At 40.4% G+C, this 13,183-nt stretch overlaps 1 protein-coding gene across 9 annotated transcripts in view; it reads right to left on the bottom strand.

The window, feature by feature from the left end:
- LOC120532379 (calpastatin-like) overlaps nt 1–13,183 on the bottom strand; it is a 203,534-nt gene that overhangs the window by 44,196 nt on the left and 146,155 nt on the right. For all 9 annotated transcript variants that reach the window (XM_039758313.1, XM_039758318.1, XM_039758320.1 and 6 more), the window contains 4 exons: nt 11,627–11,737; nt 8,888–8,968; nt 2,781–2,828; nt 2,506–2,598 (listed from right to left, as the gene is read on the bottom strand). In XM_039758313.1, the coding sequence (XP_039614247.1) occupies nt 2,506–2,598; nt 2,781–2,828; nt 8,888–8,968; nt 11,627–11,737 (333 nt within the window). The remainder of the gene's footprint in view (nt 1–2,505; nt 2,599–2,780; nt 2,829–8,887; nt 8,969–11,626; nt 11,738–13,183) is intronic.

The following is a 13,183-nucleotide window of genomic DNA, read 5'->3' as shown; positions in this document are numbered from 1 at the left end:
ACACTTGGAATAAGAGACCAAGTAGTGTGGTAGACAGTAAGACGTTAGGGACTTTCAAAACTCGACTTGATGTTTTCTTGGATGAAATAAGTGGATAGGACTGGCGAGCTTTGTTGGGCTGAATGGCCTGTTCTCGTCTAGAGTGTTCTAATGTTCATTTTATATTAAAATGTTGACTGCTAAGTAAGAGTTATCTCAAAGTAGATGATCTATAGACAGATGCCACCTATAAGTTATCTCGTAAACCACCTTTGAGGCTGTAGTGCCAAATACAAGCATATTCGTGGGTAACATATGTAAATAGAGGATGGAGGGCATCTGAAACAAAAATGAAATAATCATTTCATTACCAAACAGAATATTCCACTTTCAGTTACTTTTTTCTTAGTAGCCTTACTTTGGATAACATTTATATTTCACAAAAATAATTTACATATGTAGAACTACAACCATCTGAATATCCCTCAGTGATTAGTGTCGGACCACCACAAATTTCAAGTAGAAACTGGGACATATGATATCAAGGAAGTGTGCGAGATCTAACTTGTTTCACTGAGCCGGGTAATCACGCAAATGGAGAGCACAAACAATTTTCTGTTCCGTCTGCCAACTACAAGGTAACATAAAGACATTTTTTTTGAGAGATGATGCATTTTTATTGGGGGTTCTGCTCAATAATGCAATGAATTTAATGAGCCTATTAAAATGACACCCTGATTTTCCATCGGTATCATGAACACATTTACTTATTTTCACTGAGGCAGTCAAAATGTCAAACAAAACACAGAATTGAAAACACTGCCATACTACTGTACATGAAACATTAAGGGCTAGATAAACAGAAATGTAATTACATTTATTAAATAGTAATTAGCCTTTATTCATTCATATTTTAATGATTATTGTCAAACCCTGCAGAATTTACTATTCTTCCTATCTATCTTCTAAACCCAGCTCAGTGTTGCTGAATAATGGAGTCTGTCCAGGTAGCAAATGGTACACCAAAGTAGGATCCATCCCAGAAGAGGACACATGTAACTTTAACCATGGTAAGCACGGTTTCTTCAACAACAGGAGAATAAAATCTCCATTGGCGAGTGCCAACATGCTCCTGGATGGCAGCCAATGCAGGACGGGTAGGGGGCACTGGGTGCCAGGCAGGAGCCAACAACCAGTACCAGACCAATCCCATGTGACCTTGTGTGGTGTTATGGGTCCACAGCTCGTGGAGAAAAGGCCATTGATTTTAAGTAAATAATCATCGCACCCGAGGCGGCTTCGTGAGGGGGCGTTGTTAGCGCAGCCGGGCAGTCGTCGATGTGGGCGTTTCTCACCGTGTGCACAGGTGAGGAACTGCCCACATTCGTGATTGCTCCCGTGGCTAATGCTGCAGCTGTGATGGCCCCTCACGTTTTAAAAAGAAGCGAGTCGGTTGTGGGGTAGTGTAAGAAACGATCGGGAAAAAGAAAGAAACGTTCGGAGAGAAAGGAAAGGAGAGGACGGAGGTTACAGGGAGCGTGGAAGCAAGCGGTGCAGGAGAGAAACGGACACGCGGAGCGTGTGGTGAGCGCGCGATCGAGCGCTCGTGGGCAGCTGCGTAGAAGCTGGGTGTTAGGCCGACACCCACGTGTTTGTGTTGATGTCGCTCCCGTTGAGCGAGCAGGTAGCGGGAGTGACCAAGGTGAAAGCGACGAGCCGCAGAAGGCCGCAGAAAGGCAGCGGAAGTCGGGAGGCTTGGAGTGGCAGTCCTTGGTGTGAGCGTCCTGGAGACCAAGGAGTCCAAGTCTCGAGGCTGGGATGAGAGCCAAACCGAAGCCAGGGATCGGGAGGTCTCCAGTCTTGCGTGTGTTTGAGGAGGGCAGCTGTAGAGAGCGTCTTGCCTGCTGCTTGGCCCATACGGGATAAGCAGGTGAGACGCATACAGAAAAGCACCGGATTTGTTTTTGTTTTAAAGACAGCTTCCTAAAAAGATTTTAACCTCTCGTTTTTAAGGATTGTTTTTTTTCTATTTATTGGTTTTACTCCACGTTCTTTTTATGGATTATTTATTTAATGAACATGGAAGAACTGCACTATTTATGAACTTTTGTTTTGTTGATTTTTAATAAAAGCACTTTTGTACTTTCAACCATCCCCTTGCTCAGATGCTCAATTTGCCTCCATTGACTGGCTCACTCGGTTTCATTATCGACGGTGTTGGGTTCAAGGGTTCCCAAACAGCCATGGGAGCGTGGAGCCAGAACCCACATCGTCACACCTTGGCACATAGGACAATTCGAGAACGGTGGCCACTGCCTGGGATGCTCAAGCCGTGAACAAAAAGAAACACGCAGCGGTCCAGCAAAGCCTGAGAAGACGAGACCACCCCGGGCACAAGCAGCCCACCAATAACTGAAATGAGAAATAAAAAAAGCAGGCAAGCAAGTGGAGTGCTGACTGGGGGGGTGGCGATGGCGGAAACATAAGTAATATTTTAAGAGTTGCTCAAGTAGCAAAAATAGTTACCACATTTGAAGCAGAACAGTCCACCTTTGGCACGGGAGTCTCATCGAAATCATCTAGGAGAGCATCTATGGCCGCTTTCTCATCAACGGGTGTCTGCAGGATTACGAAGAGAAAGAAATCCATGAGTTTACTCATTACAGAAACATCTAAAGAGCTTGAAAATGTTCAAACCATTTGAGCGATACTCCATCTGACTGCCAACGGCTTCCGCCAAGACGAGAATTTGTTTCACTGCATACATTAAGTTAAACAGAATTTAGTGTTGCATTGCTTACCTTGGGCACCTCAGGCTTCTTTGAGGTCAGTTTTGGTGGAACCTGGCCCTGTAAATGAAAATAAATTACAATTGATACAAAAAGTTGCATATGACAAATACCACATTTTGTACTGTATAAAAGTACAAAAGTAGCTAAGAACTGATTCACTGGTTCATTCATCCATCCATTTGTTCTCCATAACCATGTTGCCATGTTGAGAGTTGTGGTTTGTATTCATAATGTCAATTACTTTACCTAGAAAACCAAAACGGTGATATTATGCAAAATGCTACAACAAAGTGTGTTGTTCATTTAGTGACGTTAGAAATCAGCCAGCACTCTGTGACTGCTGAATAAAATGTCACATCACACCAGTGTAAAGATAAAAGCCTAACCAATTTAATGGGGTCTATAAAATGTCTGTTAGAGTTTAATCCCCAAGAAGTCGATGTCTACAGTACTACATGGTGGTTTCTTGCGCCCTTTAATTCTATTTTTCTATTCAAACAATCAATATTAAGTCTTAAAACATTTCCATAAAGATCTGGAGGAACATCTCTGGTTTAGGGACCCGGGTTCGCTTCGAGTTTGCATGTTCTCCCCGTGTCTGGACTGTGGGAGGAAACCGGAGCACCCGGAGGAAACCCACTCAAAGACATGCAGGTTAGGTGCCTTGGTGATTCTAAATTGTCCCTAGCGTGTGCTTGGTGTGTGGGTGTGTGTGTGCGCCCTGCAGTGGGCCCTAGGTTTGTTTCCTGCCTAGCACCCTATGTTGGCTGGGATTGGCTTCAGCAGACCCCCATGACCCTGTAGTTAGGATATAGCGGGTAGGATAATGGATGGATGGATCTCTGGTTTACTAATGAACCAGTGTAGATTTGCAAACCAAGCACGTCTGAGAAAATGTATTTTTGAAATCATGTCTTAACATAAATCGACACTATCATTTCATTGATTTTTGATCATAATTTCGTTGTTTTTATTGGCGATCCTTCCAAATCCTGGGCGTGACTCTCACCTGGTCATTTCCTGTATGGAGTTTGCATGTTTGTGAGGGATTTGTTTTTCTTGCACTATGACTTTCTTTCTTTCACATCTCACAGATGGCCATGGTAGGATGACTGGAAGCTCTACACTGGGTCAGAGACGAACATCATGCCCAGAGCTAGTTAATGCTGTTTGTGCAATGCTGGCAGGGTAAGATAAGCGTCATCTCCCAGTTATCCAAAAAGCACGTCAAAATAATAAGTGGATTTCTGGATGAAATTTTACATAAATACAGGGTGGTGCACGAAAAACTGAACTGTCTCTGATGGGCTGGCTCAAGCTTTTATACAGGCGGGTGCCGTCGCGATCACAGAGCGTCGTTGTCGTGACGGGGTCAGCAGCCCCAACTGTGCGCTAGTAAGGAAACTGTGAGCCAGTGGGTATAGACGTGCATGAAAGTGATCCAGAAGATGTATTCTCTGCAACAGAGGACTGGAATAGTTGAGGCGTATGTGTCCTCCGGTTCTTTTAATGAAACGCGGGACATTTTTGCAAAGAAGTTTTCTGGCGAAAACCTACCAGCAAAGAGCAGTATTCACGAGTTGGTGAAGAAGTGGCGTAAGACTGGGTCAGTTGCAAACTGCAAAAAGAATCGGGCCCCGTCTGTTTGTACACCTCCGGTCGTAGCAGATATTCAGGAACGGATGGCCAGAAGCCCTAGGAAATCGACACGTAAATTGGCACATCAAGCAAATGTTGCTCACAGGTCTTGTCAACGTGTGTTGCACTCACTAGAAATGCAAGTCGTACAGAATGACTTGTGTCCAAGAACTGAAGGATGACGACAAGGAAAAACGTGTATTTTATTGCACGTGGCTCCTTTAAACAATTGCAGCTGGATTTTTGTATTGCATATCTTTTGTATCGTATACGGGCTAAGAAACGTACGTTGATGTTGGAGTCGGAGATGGTTCGGTTTTTCGTGCGCCACCCGGTATAAATCAAACTAATACAAAGAACCTGCCATTTTTGTTTGTCTGGTCTGTAATATTCTTGTCCATGGAAAACTACAAGAGGTACAAGGATGCCATGAAATCCAGGGATGAGAGCATTCAGGCTTCATTTTAGACTGCTCAGCCTGAATGTTTGGAATACTGTAAAATACTAAGGTTGCCTCATTTATAAAGTCTGTTTATGTAAAAAAAGAGGCTTGAAATGTGTGTAACGCAACTTTTCACAAAAACATTGGGATTGACGGGAGAATCTGTGTATAGAATAGAATAGAATATATAGAATATTTAATGGCATTTACACTGGCTGTTACAGACTGAAATCGAATGTATGTTTTTATTCTAAAATAGTAAGAATAAGAGCAGCTCACTTCTCAAGATGGACTTGTCTGGGATCAAACCCGTGAAGTTTTGATCACCAGTCAACAGTTGATACCGTTGTGCCACCGAAGCTGTCATAGTAAATGTGTGTCAATGTCGCACCCTAACGCGGGTTCACCTTCTGCAGTTATATTCTTGAATAGAGGCGCATTTGTTCCGTTATATTTGTACCTTTTGTGAAAGTGTTTCTTTGATATTTGGAAATCAGGCTTCACACATTATACACTTCATGTCTACATTTTGTCAATTATTACTAAAACATGAAAAACTTTTCTGTTTTAACAATATGTTAACATAGATTGTTGCAGACACGGAACACACATGAAATGCAAGTGTTCCAAATAACGATATAGTATTTATAAAAGGTGTGATTTTGCTTGACTTCTCACTCTATACAACTCTAAGCAACTGACACGCAGGTAAACAGACTTGAGCTAAGAAAACTGTGCGCCAGTGGGGGATGTGATAGCAGGCTGCTTGCTGCTTATCAACACATTTAGAACAAGTCGAGTTTTGAAAGTCCCTAACGTCTTACTGTGTACCACACTACTTGGTGTCTTATTCCAAGTGTCTATCGTTCTTTGTGTAAAGAAAAACTTCTTAATGTTTGTACGACATTTACCCTTAACAAGTTTCTAACTGTGTCCCCGTGTTCTTGATGAGCTCATTTTAAAAAACAAGTCTCGATCCACTGTACTAATTCCCTTCATAATTTTAAATACTTCAATCATGTCACCTCTTAATCTTCTTTTGCTTAAACTGTAAAGGCTCAGCTCTTTTAATCTTTCCTCATAATTCATCCCCTGTAGACCTGGAATCAGCCCAGTTGCTCTTCTCTGCACCTTTTCTAGTGCTGCTATGTCCTTTTTGTAGCCTGGAGACCAAAACTGCACACAGTACTCAAGATGAGGCCTCACCAGTGCATTATAAAGGTTGAGCATAACCTCCTTGGACGTGTACTCCACACACCATGCTGTATAACCTGACATTCTGTTAGCCTTCTTAATGGCTTCTGAACACTGTTGGGAAGTTGATAGCTTAGAGTCCACTATGACTCCTAAATCCTTCTCATAAGGTGTACTCTTGATTTTCCGACCGCCCATTGTGTATTCAAACCTAATATTTTTACTTCCTATGTGTAATACTTTACATTTACTGACATTAAATTTCATCTGCCACAAATCTGCCCAAGCCTGTATGCTATCCAAGTCCTTCTGTAATGATATAACGGATTCCAAATTATCTGCTAATCCACCTATCTTGGTATCATCTGCAAACTTAACCAGCTTGTTACTTATATTCCTATCTAAATCATTTATATATATTAAAAATAGCAGTGGCCCTAGCACTGACCCCTGTGGAACACCACTCTTAACATCGGCCAGTTCTGATGAGGTTCCTCGCACCATCACCCTCTGCTTCCTGTGTCTGAGCCAATTCTGCACCCATCTAAAAACATCACCCTGAACTCCCACTTCTTTTAACTTGATGCCCAACCTCTCATGTGGCACCTTATCAAATGCTTTCTGAAAGTCCAGATAAATAATATCATAAGCTCCACTTTGATGGTATCATTTTGTTGCAACCTCATAGAATTCCAACATGTTAGTAAAACACGACCTCCTCTTCTGAACCCATGCTGACTGTTCAGAATAACTCCTGTCCTTGCCATGTGTTGCTCAATCTTATCCTTAATAATTCCTTCCATTAATTTTCCTGTGATGCATGTTAAGCTTACTGGCCTATAGTTGCTTGGATCTGCCCTGTCACCCTTTTTATATAATGGGATGATATTTGCCATTTTCCAGTCCTTGGAATCTCTCCAGTGCTCAGTGACTTCCTAAAAATATGTGTCAAGGGTTTATATATGTACTCACTAGCCTCCTTAAGAACACGAGGATAAATATTATCTGGGCCTGGTGATTTGTTTGATTTCATCTTATTTAATCTGAGCAGCACTTCTCCCTCTACAATTTCCAAATCCCTCAGTACCTCCTTAGTAGTGCGTTTACCTCTGGGAGGTTATCCACTTGTTCACTTGTAAACACCTCAGAAAAATGTAAGTGTAGGGCATCTGCTATTTCATTGTCTGTATCTTTTAATTCCCCTTTACTATTCCTGATGAACTTGACCTCCTCCTTAACTGTTCTTTTACTACTAAAATACTGAAAGAATCTCTTGGGGTCTTCTTTCGCCTTATCTGCTATATTCCTCTCCAACTGTCTTTTAGCCTCTCTGATATCCTTCCTAATGGTTGCCCTCATGTTCTCATACGGCTACGATTCTCTTTGCATTCATTAGTCTTATATGCCTTATACAGCAGTTTTTTCCTTTGCAACTTCTTTTTTAAATCTTTATTAATCCATCGTGGAGTTTTTTTTTTAGAGGACAAAAGACGCCGACGGAGAGGTGCGAAAGCAATTTTAGGTGAGAAGGATCTACGAGTTTTTTCGTAGACTCTGCTAATTCAAGTGTTAATGTAGAAGTTACCTGTGATGCTTAAGATGAGACTGACAACCATCAGGACTTCTCTAGCATTGTGCCATTCGCAGCTCCTCCTGTTAACAAGCACACTCCGCCAGTGACTTGCAATCTGCTTCATTGCCAGAGATCAGACCTTATTTTTATTTCAGGCATGGTGCGGCTGGAGCTCACGGCATTTACAGCAGCAGTAATGTGCTGCCATTAAACATATTTGAGTTTGTTACTAACACCTGTGATTAGGCCACCAAATAAAGCTTCTTTGTGTGAGGCTAATTTGGAGAAGAGAACTTCCATCTCGCACTACTGGATGTGTTTTGTGGCTGCGCCACCAGCCAATGAAGGTCTGTTGCACCGTGATTGCATATGTATGAGGTCGATTAGCATAGTTCATATAGGGTTGTTTCAGGGTTGAACGAAGTGGGATTTGAGGTGCGTTCACGACAGCACATTTACAGGATAATTATGATTTATAAAGGGTAAATTGTGTAGAAAGGTGTGTATGCAATGTTTTATAAATCTGATTTTTGCTTTTGCCGTATGCATTTTCCTGTTTTTAGGTGTATGTGTATCTTCATGTTCGAAATCAAAGATAGATAGATAGATAGATAGATAGATAGATAGATAGATAGATAGATAGATAGATAGATAGATAGATAGATAAGGCACTATATGATAGATAGATAGATAGATAGATAGATAGATAGATAGATAGATAGATAGATAGATAGATAGATAGATAAGGCACTATATGATAGATAGATAGATAGATAGATAGATAAGGCACTATATGATAGATAGATAGATAGATAGATAGATAGATAGATAAGGCACTATATGATAGATAGATAGATAGATAGATAGATAGATAGATAGATAGATAGATAGATAGATAAGGCACTATATGATAGATAGATAGATAGATAGATAGATAGATAGATAGATAGATAGATAGATAGATAGATAGATAGATAAGGCACTATATGATAGATAGATAGATAGATAGATAGATAGATAGATAGATATTAAAAAACAGGTAACTCCACTATCTATACTACACCTTGCCTGAAGAGGGGCTGTTGTACTGTAAATGTTACTTATGAGAGGAATGTTTAAAGGTCATTTTTGTGATCAGCAGGCCAACATCTATAAGATATACCCACAAGTGTTCCAGAATCCCAATCTGTGTTCAGTGTAATCAATTATTGTGTCAACCACACTACTGTAAAACAGAAAAAAAAAGATTTATAACAAACCCATATTTACATCATTTTTAAATCTGTATTCTGGTGGAATCGTGTCATCTCTGTCTCCTAGTCGTACACCCTTTGTAGAAGTAACTTTTTTCTGTGAAGAAAATAAAAATAGAAAAAGAGAGTTAAATTTTGATGTACAGTAACTGGATGCACCAATCTCACAAACTATTCTTGATTTAGTTATTTACCTTTATGCCACAGTGCAAGATGCATGATACCTTTATTGTCGCTGTACAATACAATGAAATATCGTTTGGAGCTGGCCTACAAACGCCTTAGATAAAAGCGTATAAGAGCAGACAATAAACGAAGTAAACATTAAACTATGAGACGCACAGTCACTATTAACAGTTCCAAATATGCACAGAGTAAAAGTAAAGGAAAACATGTAAGCATAAATAGAGAAATAATACAGTCAGTCATTATCCAACCCGTTATATCATAAAGAAATAAGACATGAAGTCACAAATAAAGGGTTTAAAGCTCTGAGATCCAAGCCACTTTTCAAGTTAATTCTTACAGCCTGACAAAGTCTTCTTTCATTTTAACTTGTATTCTTGTGTTATGTTTAAGTTGGTATTTTAAGTACAAAATGGCTCCCTTAATACCTCAAATGACCTTGTATTTTTTAGTTGTCTGATCACGATCAGATAGTGTCGTGGAGAAAAGATCCCTCTTTTAAAAGAAGGCACTCTCGGTGCCCAGATAGGGAATAGCTGATAGTTTTGTGGTAATCTTCAAAGGTATTGTGGCACAGTAGTTAAGGAAAGGTCCCCTATGTCACTTTGACCCTTTATCAATTCACTATTAACATTTTGTTCATTGTGATGTACAGAAGTGTCAGCCAAACAAAGTATAAACGATCAGCTTGGCTTAGTGTGAGAGTTCAGATAAGCATGAAGAAATAGTTTTGCAGGGGTGAGATGGCTAAACTCAGAAGGATGACTAAAACAGGTTGTTATGTCAGGAATGTAGCAATGGGCAGGAATAAATAAGTGGTAGCAAAGAAGGTATTCTCCATTGTTCCAACACCGAGCTGTCTGCAGTAAGAAACTGAGCGGAGATTGATGGCATGAAATTCAAGAGCAAGGACTTTTTGAGGTACACACATGGACCTTTTCCAGACGCTCATGCAATAGATACGTGGTATTAACGTGCAGAAGCGACAGGCTTGTGATGTAGGCACATTATTTATATGGAACTACAAATCCGTAATTCTTACATCCCCTTATGAGCCTCTTCACAGATGTGAACAAAAAAAAAATATATAAAAAAATACTTTTTAAAAACCACACTTATATAAAGTTAAAAAGTGTGCTAAAAAGTAAAAAATAAGCCTCTCATACATCGCTCGTAAAACAAAAGCATTACATTTAAGCAGGCATTAAATCACATAAGTAGATTTTTAATGTATACATTGGCTATGAGTTACAATGACTTAATAACATTTATTGATGCATACAGCAGTTTCATAAATCATTCATAAAAACTTTTAATAAATAATTGTAAGTTCATTTTTAGGACCACTCTATGAATGTGTTTGTAAACTAGCTGCGCTACTCGTCTAAGACGGCTTGAAATCAAAGTTATCACCGTAGACCTCAGCAAATTCAGTGTCAGCATCTGCAGTGCACCATTAATTGGAATGTATTTTGTAATGCATGTAGTAATAAAATGAACTGCATTTGTCATTCCAACAGATGGTGCACCACAACATTAGCACTGTGTTCAACTTCAGCCAGAGCTTCGCCCCTGGCTGAAGTTCAAAGTCGTGTTTCTTGTCTTTTGTGTTCATTTTTGTGCTGTTTATCTATAGTTAAGGTTACTTTTGCTGTTAATGCCTGTGTTACTTTCCATGTGTTTTTGTGGGTGATACCCAAGAGGCGGGACCACCTGCTATAAATCGAGAGGGTCTCCCATAGTTCCCGGCGGTTCATTGTGAATGCGCTCTGGGAGTTGGGTGAGTTCTTGTGCCTTTTCAGTGCTTTATTAGATTTGAGCTTTTTCTTTTACCTTCATGCTCTGTTTTTGACTACGCTTCTGGATGTCCGTATTGGGACGGTCTTCACCTTGGATTGCCTTGTGTTTCTACACAACTCCATTTTGCCATTGTGCTAATATGGAGCTCAGTGGAGCAGAGCATTTTAAAACTTTTTTGTACTAAGTTTCTGTGTTTGAGCGTTTATCTAGCTGGGGTTTGCTAGTATTTCCCCTTCTAATAGGCATTATAAATGCTTTTTGCAACTTTTTGTCTTGGGGCTCCTAGTCATAATACTCTTCTTTTACAAATTCCATCCCAAATGGCATATAACAGAGACACAGCAATTGGACAGACACACACAGATACACACAGACACGTATTAAGGTGGATGAGGTCCCTGGAACCGAGGTGCCAGTCTATTCTGGCTGCTACTCATGATAGTCCATAGTGTGACATTCAGTATTAGAAATGTATTTGCTAATTTTTTAAAAAAATTTTATGGGGGCCAAAATATAAGCTACCAAAAAAAGAGGCTCCTCAGATGGGCCTACTGGGATGGACTGGACAGAACAGTCCATTTTGTTGGGCTTCTTCTTGAAAAACTCATATTACCCCTAGAAATCTGTTCTCTTTCCAACTGAAAACAGAAGAACACATTTGCAAGTAACAGAAGTCACTTTACTTATTTACAGTATACTAACTGTTAAGTTTGGGTAAAAAAAACGTTTTAGCAGCTCAATATGGTCCACCATAACTCAAAACACTTACCTCATTAACTTCTGGTCCAGTAAATTTTGGTGTTTTAGGAGCAGGCACATCTTGAGGTGCCAGCGAGCCGGCCAAGGCATCCAGTGCAGAATCGGCTTCATGCTTCTTAGCCTGCAAAGCAAAACATGAAAACCAGGTGCTTATTCATCCCGACTGAACACTTAAGAGATTTTTGAATAATAGAAAACAAATTGCCAATGATATACTGAAAACAAGAAGGTCACGGTCGCACGTGATAGGGATTTATAAATGCAGTCTAAATCAGTGGCTCTTAAACTTTTCTTTGCTGTGACCAGGTTTTAGTAAGTAACCTCCATGGAAAGGAGATCTGAGTACCTCCGAACTCACCATGCTGGTGTTTTCAAAAGAAATTTGTACTTTCTGAATGGTGGTTCACCTCATTGATTTTTAAACCTGAAATTCTGTACTTGTATTGGAAGGCATTTGATTGTGCATGGCGTCTTAACTGTAAGTCAGAATTTGTTAAATTGGGGCCACACACATCGATAATGCTTAACTGTAAATTCCAGATTAAGAACCACTGGTTTAAATTAAACATTATGTTAAACAGAAAAGAGACAAATGTCACAAGAGATGTATGCAGAAGCAGAACTGTTCAAAAAAAGGAGTAGATTATACATGCTGTATGTGTTATATGATATAAAATGTCACGCATGCACATCAGAGTCGCCTTCCGGGTTCATCAGAGAGAAGCCCCACCATCCTGGGACGCAAGGGGGCGCTGTCACTCACGCTGGTGTCTCTTTTTCCACCCACAGCCCAGAGAAACTGTCCAGTGATGGCAGCTGACTCTGCCCTGTCTGGTCCAGCGATGACTATAAAGCCAAGATGCTCCCAGGACTGCCCGATGGATCTCCAACCTGACCAGTGTGACCTACGTTTTGAATTACTGGGCAGCATTTCTACAGGAGGTTTCTGTTTTTGTGCTATCGAGCACCCATTTCTTTTAAACCCGTTAGTTATTAAAAGGGGCAACCTGCTTGGCATCCCAATATCTAAGTGGTAGCTCAAGATGGAAAATTAGATGTGGAGGAAACTCATAGAGCGCAGTGTGGATGGAACAATTAGAAGAAGGTACCAGGAGTATTGTGTGATCGAAGAATTACAGAGGTTGTCAAGACAATGGTAAGACCAGCAATGATGGATGGAGTGCGACGTGGGCAGTAAAGGGAAAGCAGGTGAAGAAGTTGGATGTGGCAGAAATGAGAATGTTGAGATGGATGTGTGGAGTTACAAAAAAAGACAGAATAAGAAATGAGATGAGAAGAGGTACAACAAAAGTGCAAGTGATATATAGGAAAGTACAGAAAAGTGGGGTGAAGTGGTGATAAGGGAGACATTGAATATGTGGGCAAAAGAGTGATGGGAATGGAATATCAGGGGAAGAGAATGTGAGGGAGACCAAAGCGGAGGTGGATGGATAAAGTAAAAAGATCTGAAGGAAAAAGGACTTGACTGGTGAGGAGGTGCAGGACCAAGCGGTATGGAGAAGATTGATGAAGCACATTGACCAACATAGAAGAAGAAGAAGAAGAA

The sequence above is a fragment of the Polypterus senegalus genome, chromosome 7, assembly GCF_016835505.1.
Source record: "Polypterus senegalus isolate Bchr_013 chromosome 7, ASM1683550v1, whole genome shotgun sequence".
Classification (NCBI taxonomy): Eukaryota; Metazoa; Chordata; class Cladistia; order Polypteriformes; family Polypteridae; genus Polypterus; species Polypterus senegalus.
Note: the sequence above shows the minus strand (reverse complement) of the source record. Positions and strands in the feature narration are given on the sequence as shown.